The 19,025-nt window shown below is 33.9% G+C and overlaps 3 protein-coding genes across 3 annotated transcripts; 2 read left to right on the forward strand and 1 right to left on the reverse strand.

Annotated features, from left to right (window-relative positions):
- Positions 1-2,360: 2,360 nt before the first annotated feature.
- Positions 2,361-3,779, forward strand: LOC125475821. The gene is made up of 4 exons (XM_048581184.1): positions 2,361-2,751; positions 2,842-2,965; positions 3,110-3,233; positions 3,342-3,779. Exons 1-4 carry the CDS (start codon positions 2,361-2,363, stop codon positions 3,777-3,779), a joined length of 1,077 nt encoding a protein of 358 aa, XP_048437141.1.
- A 1,863-nt stretch (positions 3,780-5,642) lies between these two features.
- LOC108867517 (secreted RxLR effector protein 161-like) lies at positions 5,643-6,047 on the forward strand. Its single transcript, XM_018648369.2, has one exon. It carries the CDS (start codon positions 5,643-5,645, stop codon positions 6,045-6,047), a length of 405 nt encoding a protein of 134 aa, XP_018503885.2.
- Positions 6,048-15,797: 9,750 nt separating this feature from the next.
- On the reverse strand, positions 15,798-18,309 carry LOC103951135 (bidirectional sugar transporter SWEET1-like). The gene is made up of 6 exons (XM_009362440.3): positions 18,007-18,309; positions 17,847-17,883; positions 17,446-17,541; positions 16,761-17,040; positions 16,535-16,654; positions 15,798-16,201 (listed from the first exon to the last, which is right to left on the reverse strand). Exons 1-6 carry the CDS (start codon positions 18,053-18,055, stop codon positions 15,992-15,994), a joined length of 792 nt encoding a protein of 263 aa, XP_009360715.1. The 5' UTR covers positions 18,056-18,309; the 3' UTR covers positions 15,798-15,991.
- Between the last annotated feature and the right edge of the window lie 716 nt (positions 18,310-19,025).

Raw genomic sequence — 19,025 nt, forward strand, 5'->3', positions numbered from 1 at the left:
GAAGAAAAAAAAATCTAGGAATTTAAGGTTTATTTGTATCTATTTTATTTATAAAAAAATCTTGTGAGGACTAAGTAGTTATTTCATATTAGGCATATAAGTTATTTAATAAAATGTGAATTGTTATTGGCACTACAAACTTTTTATATTTAAAAAGAAAAATACACTTGGGAGGAATGAAAATAAAGATTTTTGAAATGCAAATAATAGTTCACCTTCATATAACATTTTAATTATGAGTGTATTCAACAATATGCAAATAAATTATGTTCGATCTAATCCCCATTATAAAATCTTATCAAACTAGGGCATGCTGGAATACTAAAATAAATGAGCAAGTCCAGTCCAACAAGGCTTTTTAGTTTTAAATTAAAATAAAAGACGCATGCAAGAAACTTACTTGAACAAGTAAGAGGTTTACATTTTAGCACTTTACGAAGGAGCAATTTTGGTAACGGCAAAAGTATGCAGACGTTACTGACAAGCATGCAGACAAAACGCATGCTCAAGTCCACCTTATGAAGGAGCAAATTAAGGATGGAGTTACAAAACGTCTTCTTGCTCCTCCTCTCGACGGTTCACTACCACTTTAAGCGTTTTATAACCTCTTCCATTGCATGCCATGCATTCGTAATTCATCCCTTGTCTTCTTCAGTATGTCGAAGCTCGTGATGAGACTCTGCTTCTCAAACAAGTTGATTATTCACCTTATTGTGCTGTCTTGTGGATCATTCACTTTCGTGACATCAATGTGGAACGTATTTCTTGCTATGTGTAAAAGTCGATCCAGAAAAATTGCCGGAGAAAATACCTCAGGATTTAGGAGTTATTGGATTGATCTATAACTGAGGCTTTGATGCTCTATATTAATTGTGTAGTTTTTCCTTTTTCTTTATTTGGATACAATCGTATATCTATACTAAGGAGTGAAAATAATTAGTATTGAACTCCAACTTACAAGTGCAGATGAATATAATTAGATAACTCTAGTACTAAGTGACAGGTAATTTTTTTTTTGTTTTTTTTTTTTTTCAAACTATCAACGACAACTAAAAACAATAGATAAGACGACATACAAACTGATAATAAATAAAAAACAAATTAAACCTTGAAGGATCAAACCTACTTTGATACAAAGTTGAAAAAAAGTACACATAACAGACAGATGAACAAACAAACTACACAATTATGAATAATACTTAATTAATTGAAAACAAAGAAACACCAGAAAATTACAAAAAACAATGCTACATAACTTGAATGACTACATTATGACTTACACTTAATTTCAAATGGGCTAGTAATCTTGCAAACATAAGAGGGAGAAATTTTTTACTCTTTATGATAAGTGGGCTATGTATGTAAATAATGTTGAATAAATACAATGCTGAAATTAGAAGTTTTTGGTATGCTGACATGAGATAAATGATTTTTCTGTTGAACTTTTTGTACAACGAGGCGGGTGTTATGCAAAGCCAGATAAGAAGTATACAGGGAGTTTGAATTAAGGATAGCTCAAATAAGGTTACTTGAGGATATCCTTGTAGACTCGTTGCATATTGTAACTTAATGATCTAAATTGTCTAGTTTTTAAGTCTTCTTGATGAAACACGAGTATAGTAAATAGGATACAAATGTAAACTCAAGAATCCGAAAATTGGAGTACACCAATTCAGAGAAAAAAAAAATCTCAAAGGTTTTTTTTAAAGGGGAGTGTTAGAGATCTTAGAGATCTTCTTGGAGTGAAATCAGTTCACAATTTAAAGGGGAGTGTTAGTGTGTAGAATTGATTAGTGAAGATTATAAGTATTTCATTTGTGTTATGCCTCAGCTCATGGGCTGAGTTTGTGTGTTAAAATGTAATGTGTTGGTTAAGTCTCATAGGGCTTAACATTGGACAAGTGTCTTAATCTCAGAATGGGATGTAATGGATGACTGAGATTGAATTTAGAATTGTGTCTATCTCTCTCTCACCTCCAACGGTTATAATTGCTAGTGTATGAGCTCATATGCTCAGAGTGAGTGCCTGCAATATATGGAAGAATGCAGAGAGATATTTTTTGAGATTTTGTTATCCATTTTCTTTTCTTCTTCTTCCTAAAACTTTATGAGATTCTCTTCCATAACTACTGCTAAAATTCCCATTTAATTCGAATCCTTTAACATGGCCTCAGAGCCAAGTTAGGTCTGAATTTCTAGGCGTCGTGTTTGTGAGAGGGTGAGCTTGGATTCACAGCAAAAGCTCATTGCAATGATTCGAGTTCATATTAGTGATCGAGTCTAACATGGCTGGATCTGGAGGAGGAGAACTTAGAGCGCCAGTCTTCAATGGCGAGAATTTTGATTTCTAGCAAATCAAAATGAAGACCATTTTTCGTTCACACGAACTGTGGGATTTGGTTGAAAATGGGTATGAAACTCCAGTGAAGAAGAAGGAGGAGGAGCTCACGGAGGCGGATAAGAAGCTAATGCGTGAGAATGTGGTCAAGGACGCTAGAGCACTTGGAATCATCCAAGGCACTGTTTCAGATCAAATTTTCCCGAGGATCACAACCCAGGAAAATGCAAAGGTTGCGTGGGACATTCTGAAACAAGAATTCGTTGGTGATAAGCAAGTAAGATCTATGAAACTTCAAGGTCTTAGACAAGATTTTAAGTATACTCGCATGAATGATAGTGAATCTCTCTTTGTGTATATTGCTAAATTGTTTGATCTGATTAATCAAATGAAGAGCTATGGTGAAGATCTGAGTAATCAAAGAATTGTTCAGAAGTTGTTAATTAGCTTACCTAAATCTTATGATAGTATTGCAACTGTGATATAAAATACTAAGGATTTAGACACCATAGATGCTCAGGATATAGTTGCAGTTTTGAAGGGTTTCGAACAAAGGTTTGATAGACATGGTGAGAGTAGTATGGAGAAAGCATTTGCTAGTTTGAACATTGCATTAAAACCAAATAGGTTTAATGGTCAAACAAACAACAGCAAATACCAGAAAAATTTTAAGCCAAAAGGGAAATAGTGGAGTAATGAGGCTGATAAGGCTAGCTTCCATGTGAAGAATGATGCAAATAACACTGGGGGTAAGTATAAATTCTTTGATAGACTTCACTATGGGGAATGTTGGGTTAAGAACGAGGTCAAGTGTCGCAAGTGTAGCAAAATTAGGCATATTGCAAAATACTGTAATGCCAACAAGGTTGTGCAACAAGTGAATTTTGCTAATCAGGTAGAAGAAACTAGAAAACTATTATATGCCAATCACTCTGGAGAAGTGAAGAAGATAAGTGATGAATGGTACATAGATAATGGATGTAGTAATCATATGATATCCCAGGAAGATTTGCTTGTAGACATTGGCAGAAGGGTAAAAGCCAAGGTCCAAGTAGGCACTGGAGTCTTGGTTAAAGTGGTAGGAAAGGGAACACTGATCATTGAAACAATGAAGGGTATGAGATACATAAAGGAAGTTATGCTTGTACCTGGTCTTGTAGAGAATTTGCTAAGTGTAGGCCAGATGACTGAGCATGGTTACTTTCTCTTATTTGGAGATTATAAGGTGGATATGTTTGATGACATATCTCTAAGAAACTTGGTGGTTAGTGTGAAACAAAAAGGGAATAGGTGTTTTCCCTTAATCTTCAACACAAACAAGGAGCTTGCATTAATAACAAATGTGCAAGAGCGTGCAAAGATATGGCACAAGAGATTTGTTCACCTAAATTTCAGGAGTCTCAAGCTATTACAGAGTCAGAAATGGTTTGGGGCTGCCTAAAATTCAAGATAGTGATGCAGTGTGTCAAGGGTGTGCACTGGGAAAGAATCACAAGGAGTCATTTCCCAAGGAATCAAAGTGGAGAGCAAATGAGCAACTAGAATTAATACACTCAGATGTGTGTGGTCCTATGCAAACACCAAGTCTGAGTACAAACAGGTACTTCATTACTTTCATAGATGATTATTCAAGGATGTGTTGAGTTTATTTTTTGAGAAACAAATCAGATGTCTTCTATGTGTTTAAAAAGTTTAAAGCTATGGTAGAGCTTCAATGTGGATACTCTGTGAAGGGGTTGAGAACAGATAGGGGAGAAGAGTTCACTTCAAATGATTTTAGGAACTTTTGTGAATACCTGAGGATAGAAAGACAACTCACCGTTGCATATTCTCCACAACATAATGGAGTTGCAAAAAAGAAAAATAGGACTATTGTGGAGATGGCAAAATGCATGATTCATGAGAAAGAACTCCCTTACAATCTCTGGTGTGAAGTAGTGAACACATCTGTGTATCTGCTAAACAAAAGTCCTACAAAGGCTTTGGGGAACATTACATCTTTTGAGAAATTTAGTGGAAGAAAACCTGGGATTAAACACCTGAAAGTGTTTGGTTCAGTGTGTTACTCACTTATTTTAGGAAATTTTAGGCACAAATTAGAAGAAACAAGTGTCATAGGTGTTTTCATTAGATATGGTGCTTGTGAGAAGGAGTATAAGGTGCTGAATCCTGCAACCCAAAAGGTTTTGCTCTCTAGGGATGTAATCTTCGATGAGAATGGTAAATGGGACTAAGAAAAGCACAAAGTAAAAGAAGTATGCATTTCATTTTCTGCAAATGAATCTCTAGAAATGAATAGAGTAAATGATGATGTTGTATCTGGATGTTCTCAAGTCTAAATTGAAGACTCTCTAGCTATTGTCTCTAGTGAAGCAAGTAGTTCAAGTCCTTCATCTCAGTATGATCATACTCCACTGAGGTACAGGAACTTGAGCAAGATTTATGAGAGATGTCATTTGTGCATTGTTCGACCCGAAGATTTTAATGAAGCTGCACATGATGAGGCATGGAAAAAGGCAATGGAAGATGAAATAAGCATGATTAAGAAGAACCAGACATGAGAATTGGTAAGGAGATCATTTGATAAGCTTGTGATTAGGGTAAAATGGGTGTATAAAACTAAGTTGAACTTAGATGGCTCAGTTCAAAAGAATAAGGCTAGGCTAGTTGCAAAAGGCTATGCACAAAAGCCTGGGGATAGATTATAATGAAACCTTTGCACCTGTGGCAAGGTTGGATACCATAAGAACCCTTATTACACTGGCTGCAAAGAACAATTTGAAGCTGTTTCAACTGGATGTAAAATCGGCTTTCTTAAATGGTGCACTTGAAGAGGAGATGTATGTAGATCAACCAGATTGATTCATTGTGCAAGGAGATGATGATAAGGTGTACAAATTACACAAGGCTTTATATGATTTGAAGCAGGCACCAAGGGTCTGTTGTGGAGAGTTTGATTCCTATCTTGCAAAGAGTGGTTTCAAAAGAAGTACAAGCGAGGCAACATTATACACTAAGTGCAGAGGAGACTCAGATTTAATCATTGTGTCTATGTATGTTGATGATATAGTCTATACTGGAAATTCTCAGGAGCTAATGGAGGAAGTCAAGATTAATATGATACACAAGTATGAAATGACAGATTTGGGCTTGTTGCACCATTTTCTAGGGATAAGAGTTATGCAAACTGAAGACTGCATATTCTTACATCAGAGGAAGTATGCCTCAACTCTGTTGAAGAAGTTTGGACTCTAGAATTGTAAACCTGTGAGTATTCCACTAGTACCAAGTGATAAACTAAGAAATGAAGATGATAGTGGAGCTGTCAGATGAAGCTCAATACAAGAAAATTGTGGGAAGCGTGCTGTATCTCACAGCAACAAGGCCTGACATAATGTATGCTACATGTTTGTTAGCAAGGTTCATGCACTGCCATACTAACAAGCATTATGGGACATCAAAAAAAGTTTTAAGATATGTTCAAGGGACTCTTGACTTTGGTTTGGAGTATAAGAAAGGTGAAGCAACAATCGTGGTAGGATTCTATGATAGTGACTGGAGTGGTTCAAAAGAGGATATGAGAAGCACATCTGGGTATGCTTTTACATTTGGTAGTGGAGTTTTCTTTTGGGTGTCTGTCAAACAACAATGTGTTGCCTTATCCACAACTGAAGCAGAGTGTATCAGTGCATCGGAGGCAACTGCCTAAGCCACTTGGTTAAGGTTTGTACTAGAAGATTTTGGTGAAATGCAATCTATTGCAACGCCACTGAACTGTGACAACACTTCATCTATTGCTATCACTAAGAACCCCATATTTCACTAGAAAACCAAGCATATCAACATAAGGTATTTCATCAATGAGGCATTGCAATAGGGAGTGATTGACTTGGTTCACTATCCTACAAAGGAATAAGTTGCTGACATTTTCACAAAGGGGAATGTTAGTGTGTAAATTGATGAACTGATTAATGAAGATTATAAGTATTTCATTTGTGTTATGCCTCAGCTCATAGGCTGAGTTTGTGTGTTAAAATGTAATGTGTTGGTTAAGTCTCATAGGACTTAACATTGGACAAGTGTCTTAATCTCAGAATAGGATGTAATGGATGGATGAGATTGAATTTAGAATTGTGTCTATCTCTCTCTCACCTCCAACTGTTATAATTGCTAGTGTATGAGCTCATATGCTCAGAGTGAATGCCCGCAATATATGGAAGAATGCAGAGAGATATTCTTTGAGATTTTCAGATCCATTTTCTTTTCTTCTTCTTCCTAAAACTTTATGAGATTCTCTTCCATAACTACTGCTAGAATTCCCATTTAATTCGAATTCTCTAACAGCTTTGTACACCTAGATATGAAGGTTCATCCATATGGTGCGATCAGATTTAATGGCTCTACCGCCTTATACGATCAAATTTGACTTCTTTGTCGTTTTGTTTGATTCGATATGGTAGCTCCGCCTCCTCGATTTGTGGAAGCTATGAATCTTAGTTGAACAATGAAGTTGAAGGTGATCTTGGTTTGAGTGTCTTAATCCTCCACAGAGTTGTAACTATTTTGTTTCCTCACCCAACAATAATTATGCTCGCAATGCTCAGATAGGTGGATGTGGTTTTCTCCCTTATCTTTGAATAACGACTTTAAGGGGTCTCTTCATTATGAGTCTGTTTCGTCTATCGATGTGTGTTAAATCCGCACTGGTGGTGTTTGTGCATTTGTGCTTAGTCATACATGGATTTATTCTAGTTGTTTGATTGTGCAAATTCACTCCATATCATTTTCTTGTTCACTGGAGCAAGGTACGCAATCAGCAACTCTGTATTTGTTTGTGTTGATCAATGATATACCAAGGGAAACTTTGGTTCCGGTTCCTAGTTCACCAAAATCTTAGATTGAAACTTTATTGATTTGAATACTTTGACTAAAACATAAAATATTGTTAAATTTTAATATTAACTAAGAAATTTAATAATGAAAATTGACAATTTTTCCCTATAATCATGCAAAGTTTATACCATATAGGATTTTAAATTTTTATTTATAAAAAAAATCTTATCAGATTTCACACGATTCAATTTTCAATATTAATTAAGAAATTTAATTATGAAAATAAATAATTCCTCCTTATAATCATGTAAAGTTTATACCATATAAGGATTTTTTTTTTTTCTCAAATTTGATTTGAGTGAAAACTGATTAGATTTTTTTTATATGTATTATAAAACATGGGTACATTATAGTTAAAAAAAAGTGATTAGATTCTTACATTGAAAAATGGGTACATTTATGTATAAATAATTGGTACATTTTTTACAGTGGTACATGACAGTGGGTACACTGTCAATAAATTAGGTGCACAAAAAGCATTTAATAATGGGTACAATTTAAAACTGAAAGAAGATTGGTGCAAATTACAAAAATGGTTGCCAAGTAAAATAGGTACAAATAAAAATAAAAATATAGGACACACATTTAAGCCATAAATATAAATATACCTAATGTAACGCTTTAATAATGTGACGGTTTTAACACTCAATAGATATATTCAAAAAAATTTAAATATACTAATGTGTAAATATTTTATTATTGAAATAAAAACGTGGATAAAAATCAAAGGATCTTGATCTAAATAAATAAAAAAAAAAAAAAAAAGAAGAGATTAACCATAAGGCCACATATCAAAATAAAGGAGTTCGACGAATTTCTTGTAGTTGCCATCTTGGCATAGTTAGATCTGGCAGATCGTTCTTTTTGTTCCTCCTATGAACCTACCCGTGTTAATTGGCTACCAATGATATGTAATTTCCCTCTATAAGTGTGGTAAATTCCATCAAGCCTCAGTTAGCTTTCCAATAAATTTCAGGTCGTAATGTTCGCTCTCATGTGTGGTTGTAGTCGAACTAAGGAAGCGGACAATATCTATTAGTGACAGAGAAGACGTGTAGTCATTTAACCTCATATGTTGGTTGACATGCTTTGACATCATGAAAGATAATTAATGTTTCAACTAAAACCGATTGGCAATGAGGTAGTTACCCTACTCCTTATTATCCCTTACAAGATTTCTTAACTTTCCCATGTTAGACAATCATTTAGATCGTCACATTAGTTACATCGATTGCCATAGTATAGTTAATTGGTATCATTTTGTATTGACAAACTGTTATTGTCTTTTATGTGATTGTGACTTATGGAAGTTATACTTTGCAAGTATTTGCTTAAGGGAATTGAGTTGATTTGGATTGTCTTTTATAATTTCTTTAGATTAGGATGCAACTGTTTGGAAAAGCTTGATCATAAGAGATTGGACGACATTTAAATTGAAGAAACTCACGTTTTCAAATAGAACAATGATAGGGAGATTAAATGTATAAATCAAATTTCGTAAACAAAATTATATGAAAGTTGATGATTGGATTATAACTTAAAGATTGATTAACGTGTTTATTTCTTATTGACAACACATCATTTAGTTTACAAATTTAGTATACAACTTTAATCCACCTAGCATTATTCTTTCAAACAAGTTAAGCATCGTTTTTTTTCAAATGAGCTCCTTTTTTTGGTCCGATTTTTAGGCATCATCTTTTTGAAAAAGATTACAAGTGTCATTAATTCAGTCTCACACAAACAAGAAGAAAGTGAAATTTGTTTATGCTAATCGAGAGATTTTTTGGTGTGATCGAACACTAGGTTGGTACATCACGTGTTATTATACAAATGGTAGGATATGTGTGTTAAAAAGTTAATAACTTAAAAAACAAAATTTCTCACCATTTATATAAAAACACGTGGTGTACCATCCAAGTTCCGGTCACAATAAAAAAATTCTCCTGCTAATCAATGTGACTTGTAGTCGAAGTTTGTTGAGATTAGTCAATAAACTCTTTCTTAAGGAGTTAATTAATACGAGGTGTGGTTACGTTATAGGTAACTAGTGCAATTAAAACAGATCCACCAGCTATATATGTTTAAACAAGGTGTGATTTACAATGTTCAATTTTTTCATTATGTCATTTAGTATTACTATTGTGCTTTAGCGATATTTTTTTTCCACCATAAGTAAGGTCTTATATGCGAATTTCATGAATGACAAATTCACTACCAAATATTAATCTATTCTCCTACCTCTTAGTGTAAATATGTCATGGTATAAAATAAAAAATTTATTTACAAATGCCCACGCCTCCCACCCCCGCTTCTCCCTTGTTTTATGCTGTGTTGGCACGACCCTCTCGCACAGTTACTATTATATATGGGTGCCAAGACATGTCCATTCCTTGCTTACCTCTCTCTCTCTCTCTCTCTCTCTCAGAGTACTAGCTTTACAACAATGGAAAACCAACAGCAAAAGCCTAGGGCAGCAGAGCTTCAGAGGACTTATTCGGTGGAATGTGAGCCTAAAACCCTCACCAAGGAGCAATACGACTTAGCTAGGGTACACACGTCGTAGTTTAAACTTTCAACCAAGTTAATTATCTGTTTTTGTTTTTGTTTTAAATCACAACGTTTTGTAGGCAGAAGCTATGCAAGCCCTTAAGCAGAGAGACCAGCAAAGCGCTGTAAGTCCTTCCACATGCTTCCATCTATCATTTAATTTATGTTTTTGTTGGATATGAATAATTGATATTTTGGAAGATAGGCTCCATCTTGAATATTATTGGGATTTCATAGATATTTAGGGACTTATTTCTATATTATAGTCCTTTTTCGAAAGATTTTTAGGGATTTTATAGTCAAATTGCTTATATATAATGTTACAAATACCCAAAAAATTTGTATTTGCGTGAAAGAAAAATGTATTGAAGAAACATATGGATTTCAAACGATCCATATATCAAATTCGTAATTAACTTTATCATTTGACATTAAATTATTTAAAATTATATTTTTTCAAATGTCACTTACTACTATGGTTTAGTTGTATGATTCTTTATTTACAAGTGAGAGATCTTAGATTCAAATCTTGTAAGTAGTAAGTTCATAACCAACGACTTTTGTAGAAACTAATTATCACTAGCTCATTGTGTGGCTATACCCAAATCTCATCACCTTTGTGTTTTATTTCAAATACATTTTATTAGTAGTTATTCAGGTTCAAATTAATAATAAAATACAAAAAATTCAGGAGAACTTTGTAGAATAGATTTATTGAATCGGTTATTATTCTTGATCCTAACCAACGAGTTTTGTATCAATTAATTATGGCTAGCATTGGCAAGTGAGCCTTTACCACAGTGGTGGAAAGGTGTTGAGCCCTTACATGACGACGTGGATTTGAATTCCGTCGATGACTAATCTAACATCTAATATAACAAAATCTATTGTTTGGCCAAAAAATAAAATAAAATTATGACTAGCATTGTGTGGTTATGCCTAATCTCATCACCTTAGTGTTTTATTTCAGATACATTTTGTTAACATTTTCTCAGTCAGAATTCAAATACCTATTTGTTTTATTTCATTTTACTTTTGTTTACAATTATATATATAGTTTTTATAGAATCAAATAAAAAATATCAACAACTGTTACTTCTAATGATGAATTTAAGCTTATGGGTTTAATAGGAGTGATATCATTGACATTCAACAAAATCATTCTACACTCTAAACTTTTTACTATTTCTAAACAAAAATACACTCATAAAAAGAGCAGCATCTTTATATATGTGTGTGTGTATGTGCGCATTCTTTGTTGTGTGTGTGTCTGTGTGTGTACGCGCGCATTCTTTGTTTAAATAGAAAAATAAAATACACATCCTTTTCTTTCTAATGATGAATGTAGGAGCTGGCAAGGGCAAAAGAACTTGAAGACTCTAACTCGGTGAAGGATGCGGACAACAGTACTAGTGGATTGAAGCTTCATGCTTATGGAAAATAGTAGTGTACCCCTTTCCATGCCTTGGACTTGGAGGTTTCATAGCGGACCATCATTAGAAAGTATTCCAAGGCTACAGTACTTGTGGGTATACCATCCCTTTTCATTTTATTATAAAAATGATATTGGTGCAAGTAGGATTCCAACGCAAGGGTTTCAAATTTCGGAATAAACGATGTTAACTGCTGAGTTACCTTTTTTCATAGTCAAGATGATTTTTATTTTATTTTAATATACTTTTAATTTTGGTCATTTGATTACAGTACATTACATATATGTTTTTTAAGTAACATTACATTACATAAATGTTTCCGTATGCATTTTTGGTTACATTACTCTATAAGTTATTTACAATTTTTTTGAACACTACGGGTACATTCATTTGACATTTATTATTTCAAAGTTATATTGTTACATATTTTTATTCGTTTATTCAATATTAAATTTTTTTTTGTTGTAACCGTTTTTAATATATATGCCACATGGTATGGGCTTTTAAATCCCAAAACATCTCAAGTAACTAATATTAGACATATGGAAATATATTAATAGTAATAATAAGGTGTACAAAGTCAATAGATTTTGATAGAAAAAAAATTAAATATTATTAAAGTTTTAGTTAAAAAATGTTAGTGACTAAAGATGAGATCTAAATTTTTCCTTTAAAGATAGTGTACGGGATTCCTCCATTGGGCATATCATTATGGACACGCGTAGGGTGATGAAATCAATCCCACAGATGAAGATTAATTTTAGCAAACAAGAGACGAACAAGATTGCTCACAGACTAGCAAGAGTTAGCTTGACTTCGTATAATTCTGTAATTTAGTTTGAAAAATCTCATGATGTAATTCTTTATCTTCTTCTTAAAGATAGTATTTTTTAGTACTTTATTGATGTGAGACACTATTTTTTCTTTCGTTCGAGTTGAAATTCCCGACAAAGTTTTTATCAAGGCCCATTGTATGTACCTTATCCTCAATGAATATCATTTCATTCCTCAAAAAGCTAATGTATGGGATTGCAATTGCACCTAAACTTGAGGGTGCATAATATAATTTACCATTTTAGTACCTTAATTGTAAACTACCTCAAATTTTCATCCTTTCCTATTTTTCTTTATTTTTCTCTGCTTACAATGTTTAATCTCTTTCGCTAAAACGCATGCGACAATCCTTAATATTGTGAAGATTCTATTGTGGATTGAGTAATTAATATAAAGATAAGGATGACTAACAATATGGTCAAGGCTATAGGGCAGACTTTCCAAATTGTTCTGAATAAATGAAAACCATATAAAACATATCAAAACCGAATGTACACAGATTTATGCCTACTCTATTATCAATAAGGAGGAGGATTGATTTCTCTGGTTCGTGCACAATTACGAAGAAGATACATCTTGATCGAAATTTCTTTAGGTTTTGTTTTTTTCCAGAAAAAAAAAAATAATGTAAGGTATTGAGGTATCTAAAGACCAAGATGCAGCGGAAGATGTCTCTATCCCTAAAGGGTTTGACGAGTATGCGATTTTCAAACATCGTATTCATGATTTACCAGAGGTATATCAAACATAATGTCATCACTCTTTCTAGTCACTTGCAATTTTATGTATAACAATGTATAAGCATTTGAGGTGTTTTATTCACACACCATACATTGTTGACACACCTCACATCCGCATTTTCATTTAAAATTTATCTTAATACACCCTCATACTTTCCCATTCTACGCTTTTCACATACACCTTACATCAACCTTGCATATTCTTTATTCGTATGCTTCAAAACAAAACATAAAAAGCTAGCGGCGTCTTCATCACGAAACAAAATTCTAACTGGCATGTGAAAGCAATAACAAATTACTTTGATTCAATTTATCCTTGGGCACAAACTCTTGTAATCTCTCTTGTTCTAAACTCTGTTTACTATTCTTCTGATCTTCCAGGATCTGTGCCAATGGACGCTTAATTGTTTGACCAACTAAAATATCATCTGAAGCGTCAGAAATTACGTCCAAGACCAAGATATCACTTGAAACAAGTGAAGGATAAAGGTATGGTTTTTCTATCTAGTGAAATTGCACTCAAATACAATAAGAGATTTTATTTTTGTTTATTATTTATTTTGTACTTTTTTTTTTTGGTGTCAATTATTTAAAGGTGGAATAACTGGGTGAACTTAATTACTATGAGTCAAATTGGGAGGTTCAGTGGGAAGCCGCTAGCCTATGCACAAGTCCTAGCGGTTGGGGTGAGCAAAAATTATCTTCCCTTGAATATACATTGAAAATAATTTGGAGTGTAGATTGTATTCTAAAAATAATTTTTATTTTTTAAATCTATTACAGCTTAAGTGTCATTTCATATGAGTATTATATAATGTTATAAACAATAAATTTTTATGTAATAAGGTTTGTCGTGATAATTACTTGAAGGTTTCTCTGTAGTCTAATTTTCTCCTTTCTCATCAGTAAACTTCGTATATGCATGGATAAGCACTGGAACTCTTGATCTCAAGCGATCGACAAAAAATGCATCTGCAGCTTTGATATATTGAACGACTTCATATGAGTAATACGTTCTAAAGAAAAAAACATTGCTCCAATCTGACCTAGCTGGCGAGTGATCCCAGTTCGGGGCAGGGAACAAGACAGCAAGCCAGCGAGGAATGAAGAAGCAAGGGACATCTATACTTTATATTAACTTTATGTATTCTCTCTTTTAACTGATTGGATAGGTTCTTTCTTTTGTTTACCGAAGTATTAGTTGTACTTCTTTCCTCATGTTTCAGCTCTTCAATATAATTTCCATCTCCGCAAGTCCATGTTCACAAGCACCCTTCAACCTTCCAATCAATAATCATGTCAGAGAACATAACAAATCAAAACTGTCCAGACATTAAGCTATGGGGTCCTATAAAATTGAAGGGTTTTTACAGTCGCTCCTTAACACATAAGCCGAAGGTTCAAAATTTACCCACTCGAGTTATCATAGTGAACCTAACTAACTTGAATTTGAGTTGATCTATATAAGAACAACTTACAATATAGCATCCCAATTTTTTCCGAGACACGAGCTGAATAAACTAATCGAATTCTCCCACCTGGAGTTTAATCAGGATTCCCAACTTCAGTTTATAACAAGTTATTAATTGCATTTCCCGCTTGCAATTTGACAAGAAATCAAGCTCGTTTTATTTATGCTAAATAAAATGGAAGTATTCTGTTATCATATTCTTAGGCTAGGCCAACTATGATTACAATTTACATAGCTAGGTCGTAGGTTTCTGATTAAGTTGATTAATGATTTCTCCCTAAATTAACTTATGATTCACATCCATGCCTCTGAGAATGTGGTGTGAAAACAAAGAGTCTCATATCAAATTATCAACAAAAAGAGAAACTTTGTAAGAGTTTATAAGAAGTTGTTTCTTATATTGTTGATTGGTCTTATAGTCAATTTTTTTCATGATATCAGAGTAGGCTAACAACCACATGTGTTCTATGTCATCTAATTTGTGTTGTTTTTTATTTGAAAATCTATAACATTTAAAAGGTGTATGAAAATAAAAAAGTCTCAACGGTGAAAATAAAAACCTTACAAAAACTCATAAAAAGTAAATATTATTTTCTACATTATTAATTGATTTCACGATGGTACCAACTTTCTTCATCCTCGCCACATAAGTTAAGATGTAAGAAGTCTGAAGGAACTCTAACCGTTGAGAAAAAATAAAAATAAAAGGACAGCCGATGGAATTTGGTCTGTTTGTCTTATTAGGCTCACTGTTCACATGCACACTTTGGAGTTTGGGCAGTGCATGCATGGTCAGGCGCCCATAATGTGGACTCAGTTCTTTATGTACGTACGATATTTATACGTGTTTGAGTTGAAGGGACCTAGATTGTCTGTCATCTTGGTCTCATACCCTTCTCATCATTTTTTATTTCTGTAATCACAGTTAAATCAAATTAATATTTTATATTTTTATTACTTTTTATCTTATTATTTTTATAAAAAATCAATATAAAATATTGACATGATTTAACCATGACCACAAAATATAAAAGGATATGTGATGAAGAGGACAAACAATCCAGATTCGAGTTGGAGTTCATATGTGTGAAGGAAATCAACTAATTCATCGGCATTCTGACAGAACGGTCATGTATACGGTATTAGCATGATCTCCTCTTTCTTATATACGAGAACAACTAAAATGACACATGTATATTTTCTTGAGGCATTTTATGTTAATGATATAATGTTACATGGAGAAAAATTTATACATATTGTGAAATTATTGATACAAAATGTCACGACAACTGTACTGTGGGTGTAAAAGTCCTCCTATTTGTATAAAATGAATAATGTAAAATGCATAGCTTGGCCCGATGAGTTTGAGAGGTCTAAGAGATCCATAACTGTGGCTGCGACATATAGGGCACCCGTACACAAGAGTTTGTCTTAATGGAGAGGCTAAGTAATTTTATTTGGTATCCATAGGATTGGGACTTGTAAGATCCCGGCCTCCGCATATTTGACATGAGAAAAGACGCATTAAACCTTTGAACGATATAGAAATCAGCTAAGACGCATTGATTCAATCAGGACTTATCTAATCAGAGTGGCATTGTCATTAAAACATCATTAGCTGGAAATTTAAGCTACTACAAGTACAACACTAGACCAACAAGAATTGGAAAATGGAACTTTGGTGATGCCATTGCCACGTGGCAATAACGCATTGTAGGAAGCAGACGGGCTCTTAGACATGCCCATCTTGGGCGCCATTAATGGTAACTGACTGCTTTGATTGTTGGTCAGGTTTTGCAAGGCCCGTATCCATTGATTCGTCAGCAGTAGTTGCAGCATCATTGGGCTTCTTGGTGCCACTGCCCTTGCCCTTGTTGTCACGGTAGATGACGTACAGGATCAGCTGCAGTGCCCCTAAGCCACTCCCAAGCCCATTTGGAATCTGCACCGCACATCAGATCATTCATAAGAGAAAGCTCTATTAATGCAAAATCGTAGGTTCAACCGGATCAATATTATATTGTATGTCTATATCTCTTTTATCGGATGATAAATAATGTAAGAAGGGAGATAGTCATAAAGATATGTACGTCTTGTTATACCTAAATTATTCTCGGGTTAACAAGTTCTAGTTTTGAATTTGAATTGAATCACATCTTAATTGTGTTTTAGTCAATTAAGGGGTTAGTGAGAAAAAATACCCAGAAAATTTAAATAGAAAAGTTCGTATATATTGTTAAAAGACAAACATAAATTCAAAGAGGTAGATACTTACAGCAACAAATGGATCATGGCCAAGCAGGCCATAGATAAACCATGAAGTTCCACACAAGAAGGAGAAAAGTGACAAGAAAAATGGCATAAACTCAACACTCTTAGTTCTCACCACTGTGCTCTGCATTACACACAAATTAACACATAATTAATCCCAAACAATTCCACGTACTTAACTAAACCATGAAAATTGAATGAATGTTATGAGTGAATACAAGTAAACTTACCATAATCGAGAAAGGAGAGCTGTACATGATGATCGAGAAGACGGTAGCAGCGAGGCCACAGAAGAGCTTCCGGGTCTTGTCGTGGAGGGCAAAAAGAGAGACCAATGCCACAGCAGAGAACAGAGCAAGCACAGCAGTGAAGAGACCAAGAATTTTGGCCTTCTCCCTTTTGGGGGCAAAAATGATGAAGACCAACACATATATCAGTTCAATGGCTGCACCAGTCCCATTGATTGTTGACACCAGAATGTTGTTTGCGGACACAAATGGCAGCCCATACCTAACATAATGCAAATCATACATAATACATTAATTAAATTAATCCAAGTTATTAATTAATTACACATAATTAATTAATTGCACAAACTGTTATGTCACACACAAAACATGGTATAACATGTAATACACAGACGATAGTAGTACAGTTTCTTCCGACCCAAATATCAAGAATCATATATTTTACACACAAATCCAAACCATTTTTCAACCAAAATTGCCAATTTCAGTGATGAAATGCATTGTGAATCTGATTAAGTAAAACAGTAATAGCAGAAACAGAGGTAAAAGTGCTATATAATCCAATTTTTAATTATAAAAACCATTGCGATTAAGGCAACAAGATATCTAACACAGAGAGAGAGAGAGAGAGAGAGCAGTTGAAGGAGTGAGAAGCAAAGCAGCATACCAAGCGGAGAGGAGGCAGTTGAGCATAGTCATCACGTAGGGAATGCCTGAGAACTGCTCTGTGCATTTCTTCCTTATGATCCTCTTAAATGTAATTCTACACATTTTTAAACCAAAATTACTCTGTAAATTTCACAGAAAATTAAAGAAACCCAGTAATGATTCAACCTTCATTATTATCCGACAGATATACATAAACCCATTTAACAAAATCCAATTTATGACACAAAATACATGATCTTTAGCCACAAAAAGCGAGAGAGAGATTGTTGCTTTTTGAACAATGCAGAATGTACATAGAATCAAAATATCATAACCCATTGAACAAATGAAAATTTAGGCAAAAAGGCATCACCTTTAGAACCCGAATGAAAGAATGTGAGAGAGAGAGAGAGGGCTTACGTGGGTGCCAAGAAGAGGAAGAGAGCGGTGCCATTTCCTGTAAAATGAAGAAACAGAGCATTAACAAACGCAAACGTTCAAATCTCAAAGGAAATTGGTAAGAAAGAATTCAATTGAGAAAATAATCCGAAAACCAGAGAAGAAAAATTCAGAAACTCACCCAAGACTCCGAACAAAACCTTGAAAACATGCATTGTTTTTTTATCCATTTCAACTGAATCTTGAAACAAAAGAAAGAAACGTAGAGAACCCAGTTGAGGACAATCCCCAGAGAACCAGAAACTACACTGAAAAGGAAAAAGGGCCACAGAGAGAGAGAGAGAGAGAGAGAGAGAGAGAGAAAGAGAGGATGATGGAGGAAAGACCAAGATGTTTCTTCACAAAGTGGGAAATGGGGTTTTTGAGAGGAGTGCAAGAGCGGTTGGGGTTTTAAAGGAAAAATATACAGAAACAGAATAGTAAACGGTAACCTAGTGGTTTCTCTTGCAGTAAAAATGAAGAGATGTATTCTGATTTGGGTATGGAATGTCTGTGTCTACTTCTTATACTTTGCATCAGAAATCTGATAACCTGATATCAGTGCACGTACCAACGGTTAAACGGTGAAAGCTGTAACTTGTGAAAACTGTCTCTCACAATTGATAACCGTACTTTGTAGGGTTTTGCTGCTTCTACACGAAATGATTCGAAATACCAAATATTTTTCTTCTTGAGTAAATTTTCATTTTGTTACGCTGAAATATCGCGGTATTCAAACTTTCATACATCGAGTTTTTTTCATCTCAATGTCATACTTAAAGTGAAAAATTGTGGAACACTTTTATACATTTGTTAGTTTTTCATAAGAACCTTTGTTAACTTGATATATGCTTTTTACAGGAAGCACTTTAAATATTTTTAAAACCGAAGATTAATTTCACCAAAAATATTTTCAAACGAGTCTTGAGACGTTGTGTTGTTTTGATAGCTATTTAGTTTTTAATTTTGTGCATTAGAATGAGAATTGAATAAGATTAAATGGAATAGTTTTTTTCTTTCTACAAAACGATCAGATAATTTACATAAAATCATATGGAGAAAAGATTCAAGCACAAACTTCGAATGCTTGAATAAATATATTTAAATACAAGTCACTTGGTACTTTAATAGTTTTTGGTTTCATCCTTTCTTCCATCTACT

Source organism: the organism of the source record quoted next, unplaced genomic scaffold, assembly GCF_019419815.1.
Source record: "Pyrus x bretschneideri cultivar Hongxiangsu unplaced genomic scaffold, Pyrus_bretschneideri_v1 Contig16, whole genome shotgun sequence".
Lineage (NCBI taxonomy): Eukaryota > Viridiplantae > Streptophyta > Magnoliopsida > Rosales > Rosaceae > Pyrus > Pyrus x bretschneideri.

Bases quoted from the DNA above. Each gene is read 5' to 3' on its own strand.
- LOC108867517 (XM_018648369.2), top strand. From the start codon at position 5,643: ATGAAGATGATAGTGGAGCTGTCAGATGAAGCTCAATACAAGAAAATT.
- LOC125475821 (XM_048581184.1), top strand. From the start codon at position 2,361: ATGAAGACCATTTTTCGTTCACACGAACTGTGGGATTTGGTTGAAAAT. The intron at 2,752-2,841 runs GTAATCAAAGAA...CTAAGGATTTAG, and splicing joins GAGCTATGGTGAAGATCTGA to ACACCATAGATGCTCAGGAT. The intron at 3,234-3,341 runs GTAGAAGAAACT...ATGATATCCCAG, and splicing joins AAGTGAATTTTGCTAATCAG to GAAGATTTGCTTGTAGACAT.
- LOC103951135 (XM_009362440.3), bottom strand. From the start codon at position 18,055: ATGGATAAAAAAACAATGCATGTTTTCAAGGTTTTGTTCGGAGTCTTG. The intron at 17,542-17,846 runs GTAAGCCCTCTC...AAAAATGTGTAG, and splicing joins TTCCTCTTCTTGGCACCCAC to AATTACATTTAAGAGGATCA. The intron at 17,041-17,445 runs GTATGCTGCTTT...GCATTATGTTAG, and splicing joins AACTGCCTCCTCTCCGCTTG to GTATGGGCTGCCATTTGTGT.